The 22,812-nt window shown below is 45.0% G+C and overlaps 1 protein-coding gene across 2 annotated transcripts in view; it reads right to left on the minus strand.

Annotated features, from left to right (window-relative positions):
* The window catches only part of Muc13 (mucin 13, cell surface associated), a 28,340-nt gene extending 6,338 nt beyond the window's left edge, over positions 1-22,002 (minus strand). For both annotated transcript variants that reach the window (XM_040750889.1, XM_040750888.1), the window contains exons 1-10: positions 21,872-22,002; positions 17,193-17,753; positions 14,522-14,644; positions 13,215-13,321; positions 10,369-10,430; positions 8,621-8,790; positions 4,524-4,649; positions 3,765-3,888; positions 3,144-3,181; positions 1,701-1,785 (exon numbers count right to left, since the gene is read on the minus strand). In XM_040750889.1, coding sequence (XP_040606823.1) covers positions 1,701-1,785; positions 3,144-3,181; positions 3,765-3,888; positions 4,524-4,649; positions 8,621-8,790; positions 10,369-10,430; positions 13,215-13,321; positions 14,522-14,644; positions 17,193-17,753; positions 21,872-21,902 — 1,427 coding nt within the window. In that variant the 5' untranslated portion in view covers positions 21,903-22,002. The remainder of the gene's footprint in view (positions 1-1,700; positions 1,786-3,143; positions 3,182-3,764; positions 3,889-4,523; positions 4,650-8,620; positions 8,791-10,368; positions 10,431-13,214; positions 13,322-14,521; positions 14,645-17,192; positions 17,754-21,871) is intronic.
* Between the last annotated feature and the right edge of the window lie 810 nt (positions 22,003-22,812).

A 22,812-nucleotide genomic window follows, 5' to 3' on the forward strand; every position in this document is an offset into this window, starting at 1 on the left:
TGTTCCCCCTGCTCTTTCTCCCCTGCTATGGGGCCAGAGATTAAACCACCAGCCAGGAGGGTGAGAAGTCTGGGAGAGCTGTTGGAGAATTGTATGTAGATGGATGGCAGAAGTCCTTAAAAAGGGAAGCGGGGTTTTTTTTCTTGGAGAGACTTCTCCTAAGCCAACTTGGGGAGCATAAAGTTTTCTTAAAAGCAACCGACCGGTCTCTGTGTCATCTATCCTGACCACCTCGCTACATTCTCGCAGGCTGCACAGCAGGTGCGACAGTTTGGGGGAAGTTATATTTGACAACATCAATGGAATTAAATAGATGTTTGTTTTGAGACTGTTTCATAAAGCCCAGGCTGGCCTGAAACTCTTTATGTAACCAAGGATGACCTGGAACTTCTTTTTTTTTTTTTAAAGATTTATTTATTACATATACAGTGTTCTGCCTACATGCCAGAAGAGAGCACCAGATTAAATTGTAGATGGTTGTGAGCCACCATGTGGTTGCTGGGAATTGAACTCATGACCTCTGGAAGAGCAGTCAGTGCTCTTAACCTCTGAGCCATCTCTCCAGCCCCCGACCTGGAACTTCTGAGCTTCCTGCCTCTACCACCTGAGCTGGGATGACAAGGAGACACCACCACATCTGGTTTGTGCTATGCTTGAGATCAAATCCTGGTCTTCAGACAGGCTATGCAAGCACTCTATCAACCGAGCCCCAGCCCCAGCCCCAGCGCCAGCTCTGGATTTTGTTTTGATGAGGTAGGGTCTCATGTCATTGACACTGGCCTCAAACTTGCTATGTAGTTGAGGCTGGCCCTAAACTCTTAATTCTCCTGACTCCACTTTCCAAGTCCTGAGTATAGGTGTGTACAGCCATGCATAACTGAGTTAAATGGTGCTAATGGAAAGTTGTTTTTCTGTTGTTTGAGACAGGGTCTCTCCATGTAGCCCTAGCTGGTCTCAAACTCACAGAGATCCGTCCATCTGCCTCGTTCCCAAGTGCTGGAATTAAAGGGGGTTGCTACCACACCTGGCCCTGGTGAAGAGTTATTAATGCCATAGAAAACTGATTGTTGAGCTTGATTAGTGTGAAGCAAAAAATAAAACTGAACAAAAATTTAAAGCATAAAGGATATAGAACCATGTATATAATATTACTTAAAAAGGTAAAATTGAGCCCGGGTTGGTGGTGCACACCTTTAATCCCAGCACTTGGGAGGCAGGAGCAGGCGGATCTTTGTCAGTTCGAGGTCAGCCTAGTCTACAGAGAGAGTTCCAGGACAGCCTCCAAAACAATACAGAGACACCCTGTCTCAAAAAACAAACAAACAAAAAAGGTAAAATTGAGTACTAGAGTGATGTTCAATGGTTAAGAACACATACTGCTCTTGGAGAGGACCCAAGTACAGGTCCCAGCTCCCAGGTTGGGTGACTCACAACTGTCTATAACTCCAGCTCTAAGGGATCTGATATTCCCTTCTGGATCCCCTGAGCACTTGTACTCACAAGCACTTATACAAACATACATAAATGTATACATAAAGTGTTTATACACACATAAAAATAATAAACATAAATCCTTTAAAAAGAAAGAAAAGAAAATAAAAAATCCAGTTGTAGGGGAGAGGCCTCCCTTGTTTCCTCCTCCTCACCCGTGAGAGTCTTTTGGAAAGCAGCTTAAATAGCAGTATCTATCTATCCCATACCTCACTGAGACGATAAGAGCAATTAGCAAGATGAGAACAAGGGCTCCGGCAATGGTGCCCACGATGGTGAGGATCAGCTGGAATTCTGAAAGGGAAAAGACAAGAGCAGTGTCCTGATTAGTTTTAACTGTCAACTTGGCACAAACTAACCTGGGAAGAGAGTCTTAATGAGGCATTATCTAATTGGATTAGCCTATGTGGTATGTCTGGGGCAGGCGTTGTCTTGACTATTAATTGCTATGGGAAGACCTAGTCCACTGTGGGAAGAACCATCCCCTAGGCAGGGGGTCCTGCACAGTAAGAAAGTAGAAAGCTGGCTGGGAGCAAGAGAGCAGCAAGCAAGGGTCCATTGTTCATGCTGTATTTGTTCTTGAATGCAATGCTTTGAGTTCCTGCTCCCTCCCCCTCCCCACCAATTGGGTCCTGCTGTCTACTGCACAGTGTGAATTCCAGCAGTTCCTGTCTCCCAGCCTTGTAGAGAAGCACACAGGGCAGGTGCCCATCTCTGTTGCCACCCTCTCCTTGTCCTCATGCCCTAACCATTAGGTTGTCTGTAGCACACAGTCATTACATACAGCTTTCCAGCTATAAAACCACAAATACCAAAGAGGCTGATGGCGGCAAGATCTTCTTGGGGTGGAAGACCTCACTGAGGTCTACACTCCTTCTCCATCTCTCCTGCCACTGCCTGCCCTCCATAGTTCTCCCTTTCCATAAGCCAGGGGATCTGGATGGGGATTAAACATGTCACTAGCAGAGGAGGCAGGTAACCGCTTATGAGTCTGTTAAAACCTACACTCTTCCACCTCAGACTAGAGCTATAGTGCTTTTGTTATATAGCCCAGGATGGGCTTAAACTCACAGCGGTCCTCCTGTCCCAGGATCCCTAGTACTTTCATTACAGACATTCAATACTATGCCTGGCTGCTATGGGATGTGATCATAAGAATAGCCTGTGAACATAACATACACACCAGTTCCAAACACTTAACTTGGAAAACTCATTAATGGCAGGCAGTGGTAGTGCACACCTTTAATCACAGCACTCTGGAGGCAGAGACAAAGGGATCTCTCTGAGAGTTTGAGGCCAGCCTGGTCTACAGAGTAAGTTCCAGGATGGCCAGGGATGTTATACAGATAAACCCTGTCTCAATAAAACAAAACAAAACAATCCCCAAAATTGAATATAATTGCTGAGGATGTCCTTCTCTGGTCTGGAGTGGGTCCAGAGGGACCAGCTCACCCCCAAGTCTGAGTTCTGTTATTTCTAACAGCAGAACTCTTGCTGCCCATCACCTAAGTGATGCGGGACCCAGCAGACAAGCTCCAAGCCGAGTTTCTCTCTCAGTGAATGAAGGAAGACTGTGGTGGAGTGGGCAGGACCCTGGATGTAGTCCACGTGTGTTTCCTGGATGTTTAGTAACTTAGGGTGTCTATACTCACTGTCGTTGCAATCCACGCCACTATAGCCGAACGGACACCTGGAATACAGTCACACCAGGAAGTCACATTAGAGACTTTTGGGGGGAGTGAGCTGGAGTTCCCACCCTGATGTCCATTTTTTCCTTCCCATCTGTCTTTCATTCTGTCCTCCCTTGCTCTTTCTGTTATCTTTGTGCTATCATATTTCCAAGAGTGTATTCCATGGGGTTCTGCTATGGTGAAATGTACTCAATCCAATGTGGCTTCATTTGTCACAGACTGAACATAGCTTCCTCTGAACTCCAGGAGGGCTTGGTAATTCAGGTGAAGCCAAAACCAAGAGGCATAGAGCAGTGTGTACTCTCTCAAGGGGCAACTGGTGAACAAGGGGATATTACTCATATTTCGTTTTGTTTCCTCATCTCATAGCGGGCACCTGACACATTCCTAGATGTTGTATGACAGGTCCTACCTACTGTGGTTCCTAGAGATACAGGATGCTCCAAAACTCTTGGATGATAATGGCACAGTGATGTGCTACCCTGCCAACCCATGCCAACTTTCTGATACTAAGTCTTCATGTGTGCTTCACACTCTAGCCTGGCTGTGCTGTGACAAGATAAAGATGGAGTGGTTTCTTACTCTTCGCACTTCCCACTAGTACTATTCTGGTAGCCTGGCATGCACACACACTTCGGTTCTTCGTTATCCTTCTTTATGCATTGCTTCCTTTCCTGTGCACTGCAGGGCCCAGCACACTCCCCAGCTATAAAATAAAGTGATTTCAAGGTCATGATCAGAAACAGTATCTTAAAAAAAGTGAGAGAGAGAGAGAGAGAGAGAGAGAGAGAGAGAGAGAGAGAGAGAGAGAGAGAGAGAGAGAGAGAGAGAGAGAGAGAGAGAGAGCATATTCCACAGCACATGGGTGAAGTCACGGGACAAGTTTATGGGCAGATCAGTTCTCTCTGTCCACCTTTACCTGGGTTTGGGGAATAAACTCCAGCTTGCTCAGCAAGTGCCTTTGCTGGTTGAGTCATCTCACCAGCCCAGAGATGACCTCTTCAACCCCAAGATGACATGAGACAGCATACAATTTTGTACATTGGTTTTTCTAAGTAAAGTAAAAATGTGCCTCTTGTGAAGCTGTCCTGGGCAGTTATGTATGTATTTTGGAAATACAAGAAGTCAGGTGGTGGTGGCTTATATCTTTAATCCCAGAACTTGGGAAGCAGGGACAGACAGACCTCTGAATTTGAGGCCAGCCTGATCTACAGAGGAAGTTCTAGGACAGCCAGGGCTACACAGAAAACCCTTGTTCTGAAACCCCACCCCCAAAAGAAAATGCTAGAGGAGAGAAAGTGAGAGTTGTGAAGGCTGTTTGGGAGCAGTTGGGACACTTACAAGAAACACAATAAGGAGTCACTTTGTTAGGCCTTATCATTCCAGGTTTGCACTGGCATTGGAGACCATTCTGACAGTCGTCTTTGCCATTCTTTACACAGTTGTAAAGGTCACACACATCTTGTTCTGTAAGAGGTATAAATAGTTAAAAAAACACACACATTGAGCAAGGCCATATGATTCATGAAGGCATTTCCCTCCCTCCCTCTCACACTCTACTCTTCATCTAATATCATTTGATTGTTGATGGGTCCAAGTTCTTCCACCTGTGAAATGGTGGTAATGATTCTTGTTCACATGGTTGCTGTGAGAATAGAGTGAGCTAATGTAAATGACAGTGTCCACAATAGGAGCCTCAATAAGCCTGCATTGTTTTGTTCATCTGTAGCTACAGCGACATTTAAATTTTGGTCTAAGGACAGTAAGTTTTTTTTTAAGGCTTTTGTTTGTTTTAGTTTTTTAAGACAGGGTTTCTCTGTGTAGCTCTGGCTGTCCTGGAACTCACTCTGTAGACCAGGCTGGCCTTGAACTAAAGAGATCTGCCTGCCTCTGCCTCCTGAGTGCTGGAATTAAAGGCAAATGTCACTATGCCCAACTTTTGACACTAAGTTTAAAAAGTTTTAAATTTTAGTGTGTGTGTGTGTGTGTGTGTGTGTGTGTGTGTGTGTGTTATGCCATGTGTGCAGGTTCCCACCGAGATCAAGGGTGTCAGATTCTCTGGAGCTGGAGTTAAAGGTATTTGTTAGACTCCTGACAAAGTTGCTGGGATACAACCTCCAGTTCAGTTTTCATGATTAAACAGTAAGTGTTATTAACCACTGACCATCTCTCCAGCCCCTGACTCTTGTTCCCTAAGCCAGAGAATCCTCTGGAAGACTCTAAGCAGGAATGTACCATGAGAGAACAGCCTTCCAAGAACGCTAACTGGAATGCGAGCGTTGGGCGAGAGGATGAGCGAGAGAGTGGAGTGGGGCAGAGGATGGAAGGAGCTGGAGACGCGATGTTGCTCCTCTCTAACAAAGAGCCTGAGATGCAACAAACCCTGCAGCTTGAAAACACCTCTGTCCTAGTTCAGGTCACCATTGCTGTGAAAGACCAGAGAGCAAGGTGGGAGAAAGGGTTTGTTCAGCTCACACTTCCACATCACTGTTCATCATCAAAGGAAGTCAGGGCAGGAACTCGAGCAGGGCAGGAGCCTGGAGGCAGGAGCTGATGCAGAGGCTATGGAGGGCTGCTGCTTACTGTCTTGCTCCCCATTGCTGTGCAGCCTGCTTTCTTATAGAACCCAGCACCACCAGCCCAGGGGTGGCAGCACCCACAATGGCTGGGCCCTCCCCATCAATCACTGATTAAGAAAATGTTCTACGGGCTTGCCTACAGCCAGATCTAATGGAGGTATTTTCTCAACTGAGGCTCCCTCTTCTCTGATGACTCTAGCCTGTGTATAAACTATCCAGTATAACCTCCAACCCAAATCTAGAGAAAAAGAAGGCTGAGAAGAGAATATATTTTGTGATCAGACCTGAAGAGCAAGAAAACTGAGGCATTGGCTTCTATCTGGGGCAGAGTGCTCTGAGGCTATCTCCAGATGCCAGCTTGTGGTTCTTTGTAATCTATTTAAGAGTGCACAACTGGTTTCAGGGTAGAGGGAGATGTTCAGAGAGTGTAAGAATGAGAAAACTGCAGCTGGGAGGATCCCGGAGATTATCCTGAGAAATGCACAAGTTGTTCTTAGCTGCTGATCACCTGTGCTCAGTGCCCATGCTGAGGGGAATTCTCAACTTCTTCATGTGTGGGCTAAGTCCTATCTAGCCCCAGACAGTACAAGGACCAGGGCACAGAAGCTATGGCATATGAACTTCGATTCTAAACAAAATTCTGTGCCCAAGAATAAACAAATCAGTGGGTAGCTGTAGTATAGGTAGGTAGAAACTAATTGGTGGGTAGCTGTGATGGCGCTTTAAGAGAACTTTTCCAGAAAGCATTTATGTTCTAGGCCCTAACATGTTGACAAGAATCTTTGTAAAACCCCAACAAAAGAGAAAAGTGTAGGGAAGCTCTAAGAGAACATGTTTATTTATGTCGTGAAAAACAGATATTAGGGGTTGGGGAGATGGCTCAGTCAATAAAGTGCTTGCTGTGAAAGTATGAGGACCTGAAATCAGTCCTGAGCACCCACATGAAAAAGCCAGACATGGTGGTGCCCACTTAAAAAAAAAGCCAGGCATGGTGCCTACCTGAACCTAGAGACTGGGGTTCAAACTTCAAGATAAATATCAGAGAAGCAAAGCAGCCAAGCCTCTACCTCAGACAGAATTAGTAGTCCTGTCTCCACCAAGCCTCAGACTGCCTCTCCTCAATGTGGCTGGAGAGAAATCCTCTAAGCCTGACTTTGCTTCTTTTTAAACCTCTCAAATCCTGGGATTAAAGGTGTGTACCACCATAGCCTAACTTCTATAGCTAACCAGTATGGCTGCTGGTTTTAAAGGTGTGTATCACCATTGACTGGCTCTGTGGCTTATGGCTAGCTTTGCTTTCTGTATCCTCAGGCAAGCCTTAATAAATCATAAACAATGTATCACCACAATTCCCCTTTTTTGTATAATAAAAAACCCAGCATACATATGGAAGTCAGAGGACAGGTATTGGGGTTCAACCTGAGGGTCAGATAAGCAAAGCAGCTGACCACTAGGTCTTACCCCTACTCAGACCAAAACAGGTGGTCCTATCTCCATGAGCTCTCCACCAATCCTCAGATTGTTGCCTCTCCTCAATGTGGCTGCAGACAAAATCTCTCATGAGACCCTTTGCTTCTTCTTTTTATACCTCTCAAATTCTGGGATTAAAGGCATGTAATCCCAGCTGCTGAGATCTCCTTTGTGTGAGCTCTGTTTCTCTTTTAGACTGCATGAATTTTGTGTAGCTCAGTGTGGCTTTGAACTAACAGAGATCTGTCTACCTGATTTCTGAGTCCTGGGATTAAAGGTGTGTGCCACCACTGCCTGGCTCTATGGCTTGTGCCTAGCTTTGCTTTCTGTACCCTCAGGCAAGCTTTAATAAATCATAAATAAGATATCACCACAATAAAGTGCTTGCTATGCAAGCCTGAGGACCTGAGTTCAACATATAAAAAAGCCAGGTGTGGTGGTTCCTACTTGCAAAAAAATAAAGATCAAAAACCCAGGCGTGGTGGTGCTCATTTGTTTAAAAAAAAAGCAGGCATGGTTGTGCCCACTTGTAATTCTAGCTCTGGAGAAGTGGGTCTTTGGGGGACTCACTGGCCAGCCAGCCTAACCTAATCAGTGAGTTCAAAAATAAGTGCAACCCCATCTTTAAAAAGGTAGATTTCTGGTGGACCACCTAACTAGCATCCCTGAGGTCCTAGGTTTAATCCCCAGCACTAGGGGGATGGCCAGAACTCAGTGAATGGCTCCTGAGGGACAATATCTGGGTTGACTTCTAGACAGCTCCCCACTCTCTCTTTCTTACACACACACACACACACACACACACACACACACACACACACACACACAGAGAGAGAGAGAGAGAGAGAGAGAGAGAGAGAGAGAGAGAGAGAGAGAGATTAGTTTTACCAACTAGGTCAGAGAGGTTCTAATTAATAAAAAGCAAAAATATGGGGCTGGAGAGATGGTTCAGCAGGTAAGAGCACTTGATGCTCTTCCAAAGGACTGGACTTCAGTTCTCAGCACCCACATCAGGCAGCTGTTACTCCAGCTCCAAGGGATCAGACACCTCTGGCATTCATGTGCACATTACACATATAATTAAAAATGGTTAAATAATTAACTAAATAAAATCTTTTAAAAAAGGAAATTTGGAGCTGGTTGGTGATGGGGGCATATATTTAATCCCAGCAGAGGCAGGAGGATCTCTGAGTTCCAGGTCAACCTGGTCTACAGAGTGAGTTCCAGGACAGCCAGGACTGTTACACAGAGCAACCTTGTCTCAAGAGTGGGTAGGGAGTTGGAGACAGCAATACATCTCTTGACTTGCCCTCTTCTCACATACAACGGAAAACTTAACAGAAAGTTAAATCTTTAGGCAACCTTTAAGTAAAATTATTTAGTACTTACTAGCATACTTCACCATCACATTTCCGTCTTTCTTAATTTGCTCTTCAATTGCAGCAGTTATAGTACTTTCATTTTGAGCTGTGTTTTCATCAAACATATTTATTACTGATGCATAGACAAGCTTTTCAGCAGCACGTATTGCAGACCTTGCTGACAGAGAAGAGGAGGCACTAAAAACGAAATAAAGATGTTCATGATGAACCGAAGAGTCAACTAACACATAGTATTTGAATTTTCCTGATGCCCAAATCTCTTGAGTTCTTGTCCTAGCTCCACAACTATAGACAACATATGGAGGCCCTGGTAATACAGTGTCAAATTTTCAGCCTGGTGGCTTCATTTGACATGTATTCAGAAAAACTACAATGAAAACAACAGTCCATTGGAAGACACTTGGAGTTCTTAAGCCAGAGATCAATGAGGTATGATCTACAACCAAAGAATCCAACCAAACTAGTTCATATGATGGCCTGGTCTGTGTGAGCAAGATGCTGGGCAACCATCAACAGCCTTCCTTCTCCAGGCCACACTTGCTCACCCTGGCCTGAGTCAGTATGGTATTAGAGTCATCACTGAGGCACACAGTTCCCACTGTAGTGGTCTGACTAGCCACCTCTGTGTGTGTGTGTGTGTGTGTGTGTGTGTGTGTGTGTGTGTCCATGAGTGCTTCAGTACACATATGGAGGTCAGAGCACAACTTTCTAGAATCCTGGAGATCCAATCCAGGTGGCAAGTGCCTTTGCCCATTGAGCCATCTTCCTGGCCCCAAGCACTGTTTCTTCATCTTCCCTTATATAATCTGCAACATTCTGTCCCATGATGTGCTTTATTGGATTATGACCAGGGAGTCAACTGTAACTGCCATGGATGGATAAACCTCTATCCACAGCTCCTTTCTGGGCCCCAGAACTTTATTACCAGTTGCCATTCTGGCAAGAAGCATCCAACAGCTAGTGAAAGCCTTGGCTGACCATCAGTGCTTTCCACAGTGGGTTCCCTTCCAACTACCTCCACTTGCCTTTGCAGATCTTAGCTATGCCAAACCTGCTGAGAAGCCCATGGGCCAGCAACAGACAAGTGTCGAGCCTATAGCTTTCACACGATATTGTGGTAACTCATGAGCACAGGCTGTTAAACCCTTTCCATCAATTATAAACAATCTGAAAGATGCTATCCTTGTCAGCTACATGAGATGTCTCCTGTATTTTGTATGTGTTGTATTTGTTTTTGTCCTGGAACACCAAACATTTCTGAGCATAGCAGCCAGCTTTACCCTCCCTAAATTCTCTTGTTGTACGTTAAAGTACCCTTTATTTTTGGTGGCTTTAGCAAACCCATCCTGCAACACCATGGCTCTATATAGACTTGCAGGCCTGCCATTGAAGGGTAGGGAAAGGCTGCCTTAGAACAGAGTCTCTCTGAACTGGGAGCTCACCAACTTGGCTAGGCTGAATGGCCAATGAGCTCCAGGCATCCACTTGTCTCTACTTCCCAAGCACTGGGGAGGCTCACAAACATGGACCACTGAGTGAGGATTGTTATGTGGGTACTGGAGATCCAGGCTTAGCTCCTTGTGCTTGTGGGCAAGCTCTTTACCAACTGAACCATCTCCCCAACCCTATGGCTACTTCTTCTCGACTTGTGACTTAACACAGGATGGCTCATGACATAGGAGCTCAAGAGAAGAGCAGAAGTGAAGCAAAGACATGCTGCCTCCAAAGCAGCTCACCGGTCCAGAGCACACTTACCTCACTTTAAGAATTACAGTCTGTCCAAAACCAAAACCAGTCTTATCAAGTGCTTTTTTAAACTGTGGAGGAGAATAGAGGCAATAACAAGGTGAAATTTTTAAAAATTATATTCTAGATTTAAACATTGCTTTCCTTCTTTCTTCCCTCTCCCTCCCTCCCTCCCTCCCTCCCCCCTTCCTTCCTTCCTGAGACAGGGTTTCATGTAGCCCAGGTTTCCTCAAACATACTATGTAGTCAAGGATGACCTTAAACTCCTGATCTTTCTTTTGCCTCCACCTCTGAAACGCTGGAATTACTAACTTGTAGCACCACACCCAGATCATACGCTGCTAGAGGTGGAACCCAGGAGCAAGTGCTCTACCAGCTAAGCTGTGTACATATCAGGCAGCTACTCTACTGTTGAGCCCTTTCCTTTTACATTTATATATTTATGTATCCGTTTATTTTGTGGTTCTAGGAATTGAACCCAGGGCCCTGTACATGCTACGCAAGTGTTATACCACCGAGCCATATGCCCAATCAAATTCTTTCTAAAATATATCAGGTGGATCAGGTTGGCCTTGGACTCACTCTTCAGTCCAGGCAAATCTTGAACTTGTGATCCTCCTGCCCAGCCTCCCAAGTAGTTGGAATCACAGGTCTATATTCCTAGTCCCAGCTTATTTACAGAAATAGAAACATTGAGCTTAGTATCCTAGGCACAATGCTCAACAGAGAATCTGGAAATCTCTACATAAAGAGATCTAGCTGGATAGCAAACAGACTCTGGGAGATGTCTCATAGCTTGAGCTGGTACTGGCACACAGGATCTGTTGAGAAGGAGATGGGCTTTGATTTCCTAACTATGCTCCAAAGACTGTCAAGGGGTTCTGAAATATCCCTTTTGGATAAAAAAAATCTCTTTGAAACCAGGCATGGTGTCTCATGCCTATAATCCCAGTATTCAAAAAGCTGAGACAGGAGGATTACTATCATTGGAGGTCATTCCCAGTTATATAATGAGTTCCAGGCCAGTCTGGTAGACAGTGTGAGACCTTGTCTCAAAACACTAAAAGGGCCCTGAGTAAGACTCAGCAGGTCAAAATGATCTCAAATCTGTGTTGAATCCCTAGGACCCACATTAAAGATGGGTGCAGGAGCTTGAGAGACTGTTCAACGGTTAAGAACACTTCTGCTTTTCCAGAGGTCCTGAGTTCAATTCCTAGCAACCACATGGTGGCTCACAACCATCTGTAATGGAATCTGATATGCATGAAGACAGAGCACTCAAATACATAAATACATGAATAAGTAAATCTTAAAAATAAAAGATGGGCTGGGCGTTGGTGGTGCACGCCTTTAATCCCAGCACTTGGGAGGTTGAGACAGGCGGATCTCTGTGAGTTTGAGGCCAGCCTGGTCTACACAGCGAGTTCCAGGACAGCCTCCAAAACAATACAGAGAAACCCTGTCTCAAAAAAAAACAAAACAAAAAATAAATAAATAAAATAAAAGAAGGGTAGATGGATGCAGTGGCACACATCTGTAATCCCAGAATTGTTATTTTTTCTTTGTTTTCAGAGACAGGTTTTCTCTGTGTAACAGTCCTGGCTGTCCTGGAACGTGCTCTGTAGAACAGGCTGGCCTTGAACTCACTGAGATTGGCCAGCCTCTGTCTCCCTAGTGTTGGGCCTAAGGGCATGAGCCACCAACACCAGTGAATCCCAGCATTCTTATGGCCAGATGGGAGGCAGAGAAAGGAGGTGGAGGGCCAGCTAGCCTGGAAAATGAAGTGTGGCGGAAACCATGCCTCAGCAAGGCGGATGGAGAACCAACTCCTGAACGCTGTCCTCTGATACAGACACTCATGCACATACACAAATAATGAAATACTTTTAACAACACAAAACCCTCTCTAAAACCACAAACAAAAACACTCTTTGAAGCCATAAGAATGCTTCACTATCTCCTTGGCTCCTGGGAATACCCAGCCCTGGCTGAGCTCAGGTGTCTAAACCCTGGCTGACTGGATGCTGTGGAGAGTTTCTCAGGCCCAACAACTGGGGCTCCAGAATGGCTTTCCACACTTCACTCCTTCCCTGCCAACACACTCACTCTCAAGAGTAGAAATGAGACGAGCAGTGGTGGCACACAGCTTTAATCCCAGCACTCGGGAGGCAGAGGCAGGAGGATCTCTGTGAGTTTGAGACCAGCCTGGTCTACAAGAGCTAGTTCCAGGACACAGAGAAACTCTGTCTCAAAAAACCAAAAAAAAAAAAAAATAGAAATGAAGTGAAATGTTTTTGTCATGTTTTTGAAAATGGAGGTGGGGGAAAGTATCAGATATAGTTCCTCTATTACAGGTAAAAAAAAAGCCATATTGGTATGGAGATTTATGCAAATCTGAACATAGAAAAAAGGAAAATGTTTTATCACTAAGCTATATTCCCCAGTCCAAAATAATGAATGATTGATTAAGTTGTTATGCTATGGGATAAAACCCTAGGACTTTCTCATGCTAGAAAAGTACTCTACCACTAAGCCATAGCCCCAGCCTGCTCTGAAATAATTTGAGACACCATTAGAGCTCTTGTCTATTCAAAACCCACCAATAGCTTCTATAACAGACAGGCCTGGAGCATCCCAAGGAGGTCTGGCAGGGCTAAACCAGGTGCTCTCTCAGGTGCACAACCCTTCGGAGGCTCAAGAATCCCAAGGGATCTACATGCCTGTCAGGCAGGTACACTTCACTTTGTCAACAACACACACAACTGTGCCTTGTGGTCACGTGAAGACGGGCCCTACCCCCATAGGTCCAGGTGAGACAGAAGATATTCATAGATGGGACAGTGAGAAACACTTACAAATTTGACAAGGTCATTGTAAAGGTCTTGATAGGCCTTAGAGTTTTCATTTTCCAAGTCAGATGAGTCCGGCACTGTCGTGCTGATCTCCCCAGGGAATGTCTTTCCTGAAAATCAGGCAAACCCTTGCTGAGCTATTTAATGTTAATAGGGCCTCTTCAATTTTGTGCTTAAAACATAAGCTACTTTTCTTCTTATTTTTTCTTTTTCTTTTCCTTTTCATTTCCCCCTTTAGACATGGTCTCACTGTGTAGTTCTGGCTACTGGCTGGTCTGCAACCCCATTTGTAGATCAGGCTGGCCTCAAACTCATAGAGAACTGCCTGCTCTGTCTCCCAAGTACTGGGATTTAAGACATGTGACCGTGTCTGCCTTTTTTTTTATTCTTGAACTTCTTGCTCACTATTTAAAACAGAAGGGTTTGGGGGGTATCATAGAGTAGATAGAGTATATCCCCAGAAATTGGGTTATTAGTGTCAAAAATACAAACATTGGGGGATATATCTCTGTTGTGGACAATATAGAGCATGCACTTCGTATGGCACTGACCTACTCTACCAAGAAAAGTCATTTCTTATTCATGAAGCAGAAAAAATAGGAATCATTTAGACAAGTGATTTTTAACCTGTGGTAGGTGACCCCTTTGGGGGATCAAATGACCCTTTCACAGAGGTCTCCTAAGACCATCAGAAAACACAGACATTTACATTACAATTCATAACAGTAACAAAATTACACTTATGAAGTAGCAATGAAAATAGCTTTATGGTTGGGGGTCACAACATGAGGAACTGTATTAAAGGCTGGAAGCATTGGGAAGGCTGAGAATTGCTGGTTTAGATGGGCAGTCTTTGGGCTCCACACACTGGGTGATCTAAGTCAGCTTGTACTGAGGTGTATTCCAAGTCCATTTGTGGAGCTGTGATAGCTCAGCTCAGAGACCAGTCTGCTACCCTCTTCTGCCTCAGTGCCCCAGCGCTGCAATGGTACACTGTGGACAAGGTCTTGTCATCACGTAGTCGTTTTCAGGGGTCTGGCAACACTTGCTCTCACTTTTATATAGTACATTCCAGAGCAGCAGAGGGAAAGTTCTGCCCACACCAGACCTTCAGCCTAACTTGCTTGCAAACCTGCCTTATTCTATCTCTACTCCCCCAGGGTTGGCTGGGACAAAAGCAAGAGACTCTCACCTGGCTCTCCTTGCCTTCGGTTTTTCTTCTGCCCCTTTTATTATCTTTTTGCAATTCCACCAAAGCCCATTTTAGATATGGATACAGGGCTGTGCTGTGGTTATCCCTTGTAGCTTACCTTTCACACACGACAAGTTTTGATAGTAATAGCCTTGTGAACACAAGCAGAAGTGACCGGAATACAGCCTAACACAAGAAGCATATCGTCCACAGGGGTTAGGCTCGCAAGGATTACTGGAACCTTAGATGGAGGAGGAAGAAAGACATTACAAATCCATAGAATTCAGCAAATAACTCCCAGTGACTCATGTCCACTCTTCACACCCTCCTTCTAGACACATTTGTTTTTATTTTGAGACACAGTCTCACTGTGTAGCCTTGGCTGTCCTGGAACTTGCTATGGAGGCTGGCCTTGAATTCACAAAGATCTGCTTGCCTCTGCAACCCTTTTCAGAATAAAGCACCACCACATCTGACCTCCATATCCTTTCTGTATGACAATAAATGCTTAGAAGGGCTGGACACAGTCTGTGTTTGCACCAGTCTCTGGGGAAGACCAAGGCTGCAGTTTCAGAGCTGAGTGGTTAGAGAGTGGCGGACAGAGACCTGCTTGAGAGGAAAGGCAGCTTCCTAATCCTAAGGATTCGAGGATCTTCAGAACTCTTCAGCGCTCAGGACATCAGTGCCTGTTTCTCTGCCACTAAGTAGGGCTCCGCTAACCCTCCTCAGAATAAAGCAGCTTTTTTACAGAGTAGCGTGGCAATCACCACACAGAACAGGACAGTAGAAAGTTCCAAAGGGAAACTAGATGTCATATTCTGATGAGCAGAGCTGACACACATTCATGAAGAAAGGAAGGAAGCTAGGCATGGTAGCATATGCCTTTAATCCCAGTCCTCAGGAAGTAGACACAGGATCCCTGGGAGTTTGAAGCCAGCCTAGTCTACAGAGCAAGTTTCAGGCCAGCCAAGGCTGCAGAACAAGACTCTGTCTCAAAAGGAAGAAAGAAATAGAGGGAGAAAGTAAACAATAAAGGAGAAAAATGCAATTAACCCAGTGAACTTCCTCTCATCTAAGTATGAATCAAATCCTTCCCTACTTAGATTCTCACAAGATCAGGTTCATTCAGAGTAAAATGGCCTAGGCAACCCAGTGAGCTTTCTAAGGGGAGGAACTAGGATGCACTACACTCTTGGCTCTGTGAGCAAGGACGAAGAATAAAGAATATTGCAATGGCTCCTGAACCTTGACCTAGGTTCTGGGCCAGGCACACATGTCTCAGGCTCCTTTCCAAAGAGCTGGTGAGATTGGGGGAGGGATGGTCTGTAGGTGAGCAAATGGTGATGTTGGTTAGCCTTCCTTCCCTTCCATTCACTTCTTCAGAGACAGGGAGTGAAACCAGGCCTCATGTACACTAGGCAAGTACTCTACCATTGAACTATAGCCTCAGTCACAGGTTGCCATTTTCCTCCTCTCCATAGATTCTGGATATTCTTCAAAAAGCTTTTTTATTGTTATTGTTTTGAGACAGAATTTCCCTGTGTATCCCTGGCTGTCCTGAAACTTGCTCTGTAGACCAGGCTGGCTTTGAGCTCGGAGATCCACCTGCCTTTGCTTCCCGAGTATTGGGATTAAGGCAAGCACCACCACTGCCTGGCACTAATTACAAAGTCTTAAGTGGGTCCACTGAAGCCAAGGGAAGTGATTTGCCTTGTGCCAGTCAGCATGAGCAGCTTTCACAGGACTGATGTGGGGGAAGCAGGAGTGGCCTGGAGAAGTTCCCATTCCTAAGTCCACCACAGCTGCCCATGGAGCTGTGACCCCTCTGCGCTTTTATACATAGAAGATTCAGGGGAAGCAGCATCATAGACAGACTGAGTTCTATTGACTTAACCATCCATTTCTTAGATCTATGAAGGAAAGCTTGGGAAATGATCAGAAGGATAGCGAGACACAAACTTACTCTTTGGGCAAGTCACTATTTTCTCTGGGCCCCATCTTCTCTGAGATCGACACAGTAGATCTGAACTCGAAACTCTGAAGTTTGAGGAGCACTCCAGACCAGGTTGGTAAATTATGGCTCATAAGCTGTGACTAACCAATCCTTTATTTTTATAAATAAAGTTTTATTGGGATATTGCCAAGTTCACTCATTTTTACATTGACATGGCTGCTTTTATGTTAAAATGTCAGAAGTTAACAGTTTTAACAGAGACCCTGTGTTGTCCACAAAGCCTAAAATATTTACTGTTTGTCACCAATAAACTTTGATGACACTTGTTCTAGTAACATTGGCTCATGGCCAATTATACACAAATGGCTGGTCTTGGGCCCTGGTCAGCCAGCAACTGTTTGAGGACAGCCATTGTTTGACTTCTTAACCCCCAAGCTCAAATTCAAGGCTTGACTCAGTTTCCAGATTGTGATCTGCCACCATCCTGACTGACTCCAGGATAGAGCTGACTTCTTCCTTAAAGACTAGTGTGGCCGACAAGCCAGGACTTAGTCAAACCTGGTCTTTTTGGAGAACCTGAAGCTACTTCCAACTCTCCTACGGGTAGCTTTTACCAAGAACAAACTCCTAAAAACATTCCATAACTGGCAGGCAGCTTGAGGAGCAGGAAGGAAAAGAATGCCACTGATTGCTCACTTAGGGGCTCTTCTGTCGTGGCTGAACTTTGAGGGTTTTTTTTTCCTGGTCATTTCCCTTCCTCTCCAGAACACACTGGCATATCACATCACTCAGTGCTGTGCAACCCAGAGAGGAGACTTTTAGGGAACACTCTTACCTGGGGTTGTTACTGAAGAGTTAGTCTGTGGAGACGTAGCAGGGGGCTGAGTTGACGCATCACCAGACCCAGAGGAGCCAGATGTTGGAGTTGAAGCATCACCAGATCCAGAGGAGCCAGATGTTGGAGTTGAAGCATCACCAGACCCAGAGGAGCCAGATGTTGGAGTTGAAGCATCACCAGACCCAGAGGAGCCAGATGTTGGAGTTGAAGCATCACCAGACCCAGAGGAGCCAGATGTTGGAGTTGAAGCATCACCAGACCCAGAGGAGCCAGATGTTGGAGTTGAAGCATCACCAGACCCAGAGGAGCCAGATGTTGGAGTTGAAGCATCACCAGACCCAGAGGAGCCAGATGTTGGAGTTGAAGCATCACCAGACCCAGAGGAGCCAGATGTTGGAGTTGACGCATCACCAGACCCAGAGGAGCCAGATGTTGGAGTTGACGCATCACCAGACCCAGAGGAGCCAGATGTTGGAGTTGAAGCATCACCAGACCCAGAGGAGGCAGATGTTGGAGTTGAAGCATCACTAGCTCTGCCATTGATTAATGAGGTAGAGACTGTCATGGTTTTGGTTGAGGGAACAAAGAAGACAAGTGTCAGAGGATAGTGCATAATGGCAATTACTGTCAGTTCTAATCAGTACTCAATTTAGGATTTTCTGAAAAAATAAATATGCATGATTATGTTAAAAGTAGAAACACAGGATAACTTCTAAATACAAAAAATAAATAAAATTAAACATAAAAATGGAAAATGTTATTGAAAACTATGACTCCTAATATAGCTCAGTGATGGCTGTGGAGAACTTAGTGTAGAATTGGAGTGATAATATTTGTTATGAAAAGTACCAAATCAGGAAAGGTGGTATATACCTGTGGAGGCCAGTCTGGGCCACATGAGGTCATGTCTCATAAAGAAAAATGAAAACAATGCTGAAATAAGAGGGAAGAGGCTTGGGACTTCAAGGTCATACTTTGCTACCTATCAAGTTTGGGGCTAGCCTGAGCCACACGAGACCATATTTCAATAGATAAAAGAGATTAGTACAAGTAATAGCAAAGTTTATATCTATAGTTAGGAAATTGTCAATCTGTGTTTAATAAATTCTTATACAGTTCAGAGGAAGACAATAGAAAGTGCCACAAGGTGGCACTATTGCCACTAGGAAGTGGATTTTTTATATTTTAAGGCAACGGCCCCAGCTCTCCATTGGGTGGCAGTTTTCTCTATTAATAGACTGTAGAAGAGGAACTTTAGAAGGAAGTGTTTAAAGAATAATTACATAGGGTACATAGAAATATTCATTAAATCCTGATTAAAGTTCTTCCAGGCTTTTTATTTGTTTTGTTTTTGTTTTTGAGACAGTTCTTGCTATACAATCTAGCTGGCCTCAAATTCACCATCTTCCCAAGTGCTGGCCCAGGTTTTTTTCTGGTACATTTCTCCACTAAAAATTCTAGACACATTTACTTTGAAATAATAAGATAAATAAATGGCCCTTGTCCTAAAGACTATGGCAGATATCAAAGCTGCATTTACGGCTCCTAGAGAGCCCAACCCCTACCCCCCAGGGTGCTTGGAAGAGTGGCTTTTAGTGACCCATCTCCTGGAACTCCTCTTGTGTCTAAGAACTCTGATATTGACAACAGATTATACAAATTAGAAAAAGAAACCCTTTTGGTGAGGAAGCAATTCATAAAGCCCAGTGACATAGAGTGCTGAAGATTCACTCTGACTTCCCCATGGGCCTGTCAGTCCCTTGGGGCATAGCCTGGCTCTTCACCTTAGATAGGACTTGGCTACTAGTGGCTTAGAAGTGACAAGGAGATGAGCAATTGTTCTTCTAGGGCCAAGAAAATGGTCACTAGCTGGCCATAGTCACATGTGGACACTACTGCCGTTCTCCTGGGACTTCCACATTTATCAAGGGCTTACTCTGGGCCTGACAGGACCTATGAGACAGGCATAAATGCCCACACATGAAGACCCCATCAACATGAGATCAAGATGATTTGCCTGTATCAAGGTTTCTCTGTAACTGTCCTGGCTGTCCTGGAACTCACTCTGTAGACCAGGCTGGTCTTGAACTCACATAGATCAGCCTGACTTTTCCTCCCAAGTGCTGGAAGTAAAGGTATGAACCACCATATCTGACATGTGTCATTGTCTTAACTACAACTTAGCCAGGGGTCTGTGGAAAGGCATGTAGGAGCCTGTGGAGGACAGAGAGAGTGTTGGATACCCTGGAACTGGAGTTCTAGCTGGTTGTGGGTACTGGAAAATGAGGCTAGGTCACTCTTAACCACTGAGGCATCTCTCCAACCACAGCTTCCATCTTTTTATTCCCTCAGATCTGAGAGCTGCTTTCTAACCAACACAACGATAGCCCTACACCCACAGAGCACATACAGGGTGCCAACTGTTTTCGTAAATGAGAAAAAAAATGTTTCCTGAATGACCTCTTTTCTGGAACACTCCAGGACCACCATTCTGTCCAGGGCATATCATAGCTAATGCTAGCTAAGAGTCACAACACAATACTTCTGTCAGCTGGAAGTCCTTCAATAATAAAAAATGTTAGCTCCCACTTGATACCATGGGCAAGAGCAGCCATAGAGCTCAGGGAAAGCAAACATCGACAAACGGTGCATGAGGGTACTCATAATGTCATCTGAGTGACTCTTCATTGTCGAGTAAGAACTTAGGACACTTCTAGGTGGGAGAGTGGAAGGTGTCCTTAGCTTCTAAGACTGACATGCAGCTGCATTCACACACCAGACAAGTTCTCAAGCTTCTGTAGGAATGCAAACCATTTCTTTTTCTAAAGCACTGTAGTCTATGTGTCAGTGGGATGCTAAGGCAGGGCAGGTTAAGGGACGGTAGGGCAGGCGCTTGCTTCCTTTCATACATTTCTGGGTGTCCTGAACGTCTTACACCCAGTCTGTACTACTAAAATAACTTTTAAACAAGAGCAAATACAGATGTTAAAAAATTGGATACAAGGGCAGGGTTTGGTAGTGTACACCTTTGATCCCAGCACTCAGGAGATAGAGACAGGTGAGTTTGAGGTCAGCATGATCTACAAAGTAAGTTCCAGGACAGCTGGGGCTGTCACACATAGAAACCCTGTCTTGAAAAAACAACAACAACAAAATTGGATACAAGGGAAGATATGACACTAGGTGCCAAGGTGACTATTGACTTCCTGCTATGGGCTGCAACTCTTCAGTATAGGGCTGTCTCCTCGGTTATCACATAGGAAGAAACCACAGCAGTCACTCACTACACAGCATTCGGATCCTTGCACTCCACTACTGTCCCCTGCTGGTGAATTCTCTTGGGTGAAGGCTCCTTTCTACACCTAGATCAATGTCAATGTCAATGACCTCCAGCCACTTCCGAAAGCCCTCCCAGAAAAGTGTCCCTTCTCAGCATCCTCTTCTTATGTCTTACGGAAGGTATCTCTTCTTCGTGGTGACTTCCGGAAGTCACGTAACAGTTCTTACTGGGACCTGAAGGATTGGCCACAGGGTCTGCCCCAGGCTTGGCAGGGGAGGTCTGGTGAGGCCTGCCCTCCTGTTAGGACAGCTCCCCACACCCAAGCTTGAAACCAGCTCTCAAAAAAAAAATCTTGGGCCAGGGAAGTGGTTCAGCTTAAGAAAGGAGCTTGCTGCCAAGGCTGACAGACTGAGTTAACCCCCCTCATACTGTGAAAGGAGAGAAAACATTTCCACAAGTTGTCAACTCCACACATATGCACCCCTAGGTACACAGATGTGATAAGACTTTTAAAAAGTCATAGGACGTGGTGGCGGCACATGCCTTTAATCGCAGCACTCGGGAGGCAGAGGCAGGCGGCTCTCTGTGAGTTTGAGGTCAGCCTGGTCTACAAGGCTACACAGAGAAACTCCGTCTCAGAAAAAAAAGTCATATCTTGCCAGGCATGTTGGCTCATGCCTATAATCCCGCACACCGAGGCAGTTGAATCAGAAGCTGAAGTTCATCTGCTATACATAGAGATTCTGTCTCAAAAAACAAAGCAAAACTAACGCTCCTCTAAATTGAACTCAGTTTCTCTTCCCTCTTCCACTGTGTCAAATGTCTTATTCCTTTTCTCATTTGGCTTCTAGATCTGAAGTCCTCTTTCAGACATGTGAGCAAATTCCTCACCCACTCACACCCAAACAACACCCCAGATCAGAAGAGGGGCACCTGTATCAGTGCTAACCCACACCGGGATTGCTCTTTTTGGTCAATGGCTTCCAATTTCAAGCATTGGTTAAAAACAACAACAACAACAAAAAACAAACAAACAAAAAAAAACAAAGGTATTTTCCCCCTGGGTCTGGTGCTCTGATGATCATAGGAACACACCTGTCTTGCTACTGTAGGCTACCTGACCCTTGAAATACTGAGTCACCTTTATCCAGACAAACCTCTGCCCTGCTGCACCCCAGAGTCACTCTTGGACTTCTTTTGCTACCGCTGTTTTTTCAGTCACAAACGAAAATGCCAACATCTTTGAGCTGAGCTGGACAAGGACTTTCCTTTACAGAAAGTGGTCCCAAGTGGAGACTACCAGTAGCTTAAGAAGTGGTAGGCGCACTATTTCAGAAGCCACAAAGCCGATTGAAGTGATCAAGTTACAACACCAACAACAGCAAAGGTTTCTTACCCAAAAGGAGACTGAGAAAGAGAAGCCTCATGGTGGCTGCTCTTGCTTGATAATCCAAGGAGGAAATGAATCCTCTCTCAGCTGCCTGGAGTTTTAACTGTCCTTCAAGTCCAAAGTCCAGTCATTAACTGACGTCAATATAGGCAAAGGCAATTCCTTGTTAGAATCTGATCATATACCATAGGCTGCTTCAAGATGATTTCCTTGTCTCAAAGTCCAGAACAACTCAGGAATCCTGAGTTCTTTTCAGAAATCATTGCAAGGTTAGAGGTGGGTGCGTTTAGTTAATCTCTTTATATCTTGGCCACCGTTGACCTATGACCTGTTTAAGCCCACTGTCCTTTTAAACACTCAGCAATCTAGATGTGAATGGTTGTCTAACCACCGACCCCTTTTAATTGTTTTTAAACTAGTTTATTTGTTTTGCATGTGCACTCCACAGTGCTCATGTGGACATCAGAGGACAACAAATAGGGTCGGTTCTTGACCCTTTGCCGTGTGGGGTCAAGGGACGGGACTCAGGTCATCAGGCTTGGTCTCAAATGCCTTGGCCACCGAGTCATCCCCTCAGCCCTCACTCCCCCCCTCCGCCCCTTTGACTGCAAGGAATTCGGTTTTCTCCACCTGTGGTTTCAGACATCCCTGATAAGTACTGTGGTATTCCCTCAAACTATCTGTGACTTGACTTCTGTCATTTTTTGCTGTGGACAACCACTCTGGGTTTCTCCCAGTGGTCACCCCTAGAAACTTTCTAATCATTCTCCAAGCATCCATGGCTCTTATGTCACTCTACACCACAGATTCCAAATTGTCATGCTCCTTTTAGAAGCAGGCTTGAGGGTCATTGAGGGATGGAGTGCCTCTCCCATAATCAGCTTGGGCCATCCTCTGAGGCGTTTCAATTTTCACAGGGGGAAAGTATCACAATTGCCTCTCCTTTG

The sequence above is a fragment of the Mesocricetus auratus genome, unplaced genomic scaffold, assembly GCF_017639785.1.
Source record: "Mesocricetus auratus isolate SY011 unplaced genomic scaffold, BCM_Maur_2.0 Super-Scaffold_100008, whole genome shotgun sequence".
In the NCBI taxonomy this organism is placed as follows: domain Eukaryota; kingdom Metazoa; phylum Chordata; class Mammalia; order Rodentia; family Cricetidae; genus Mesocricetus; species Mesocricetus auratus.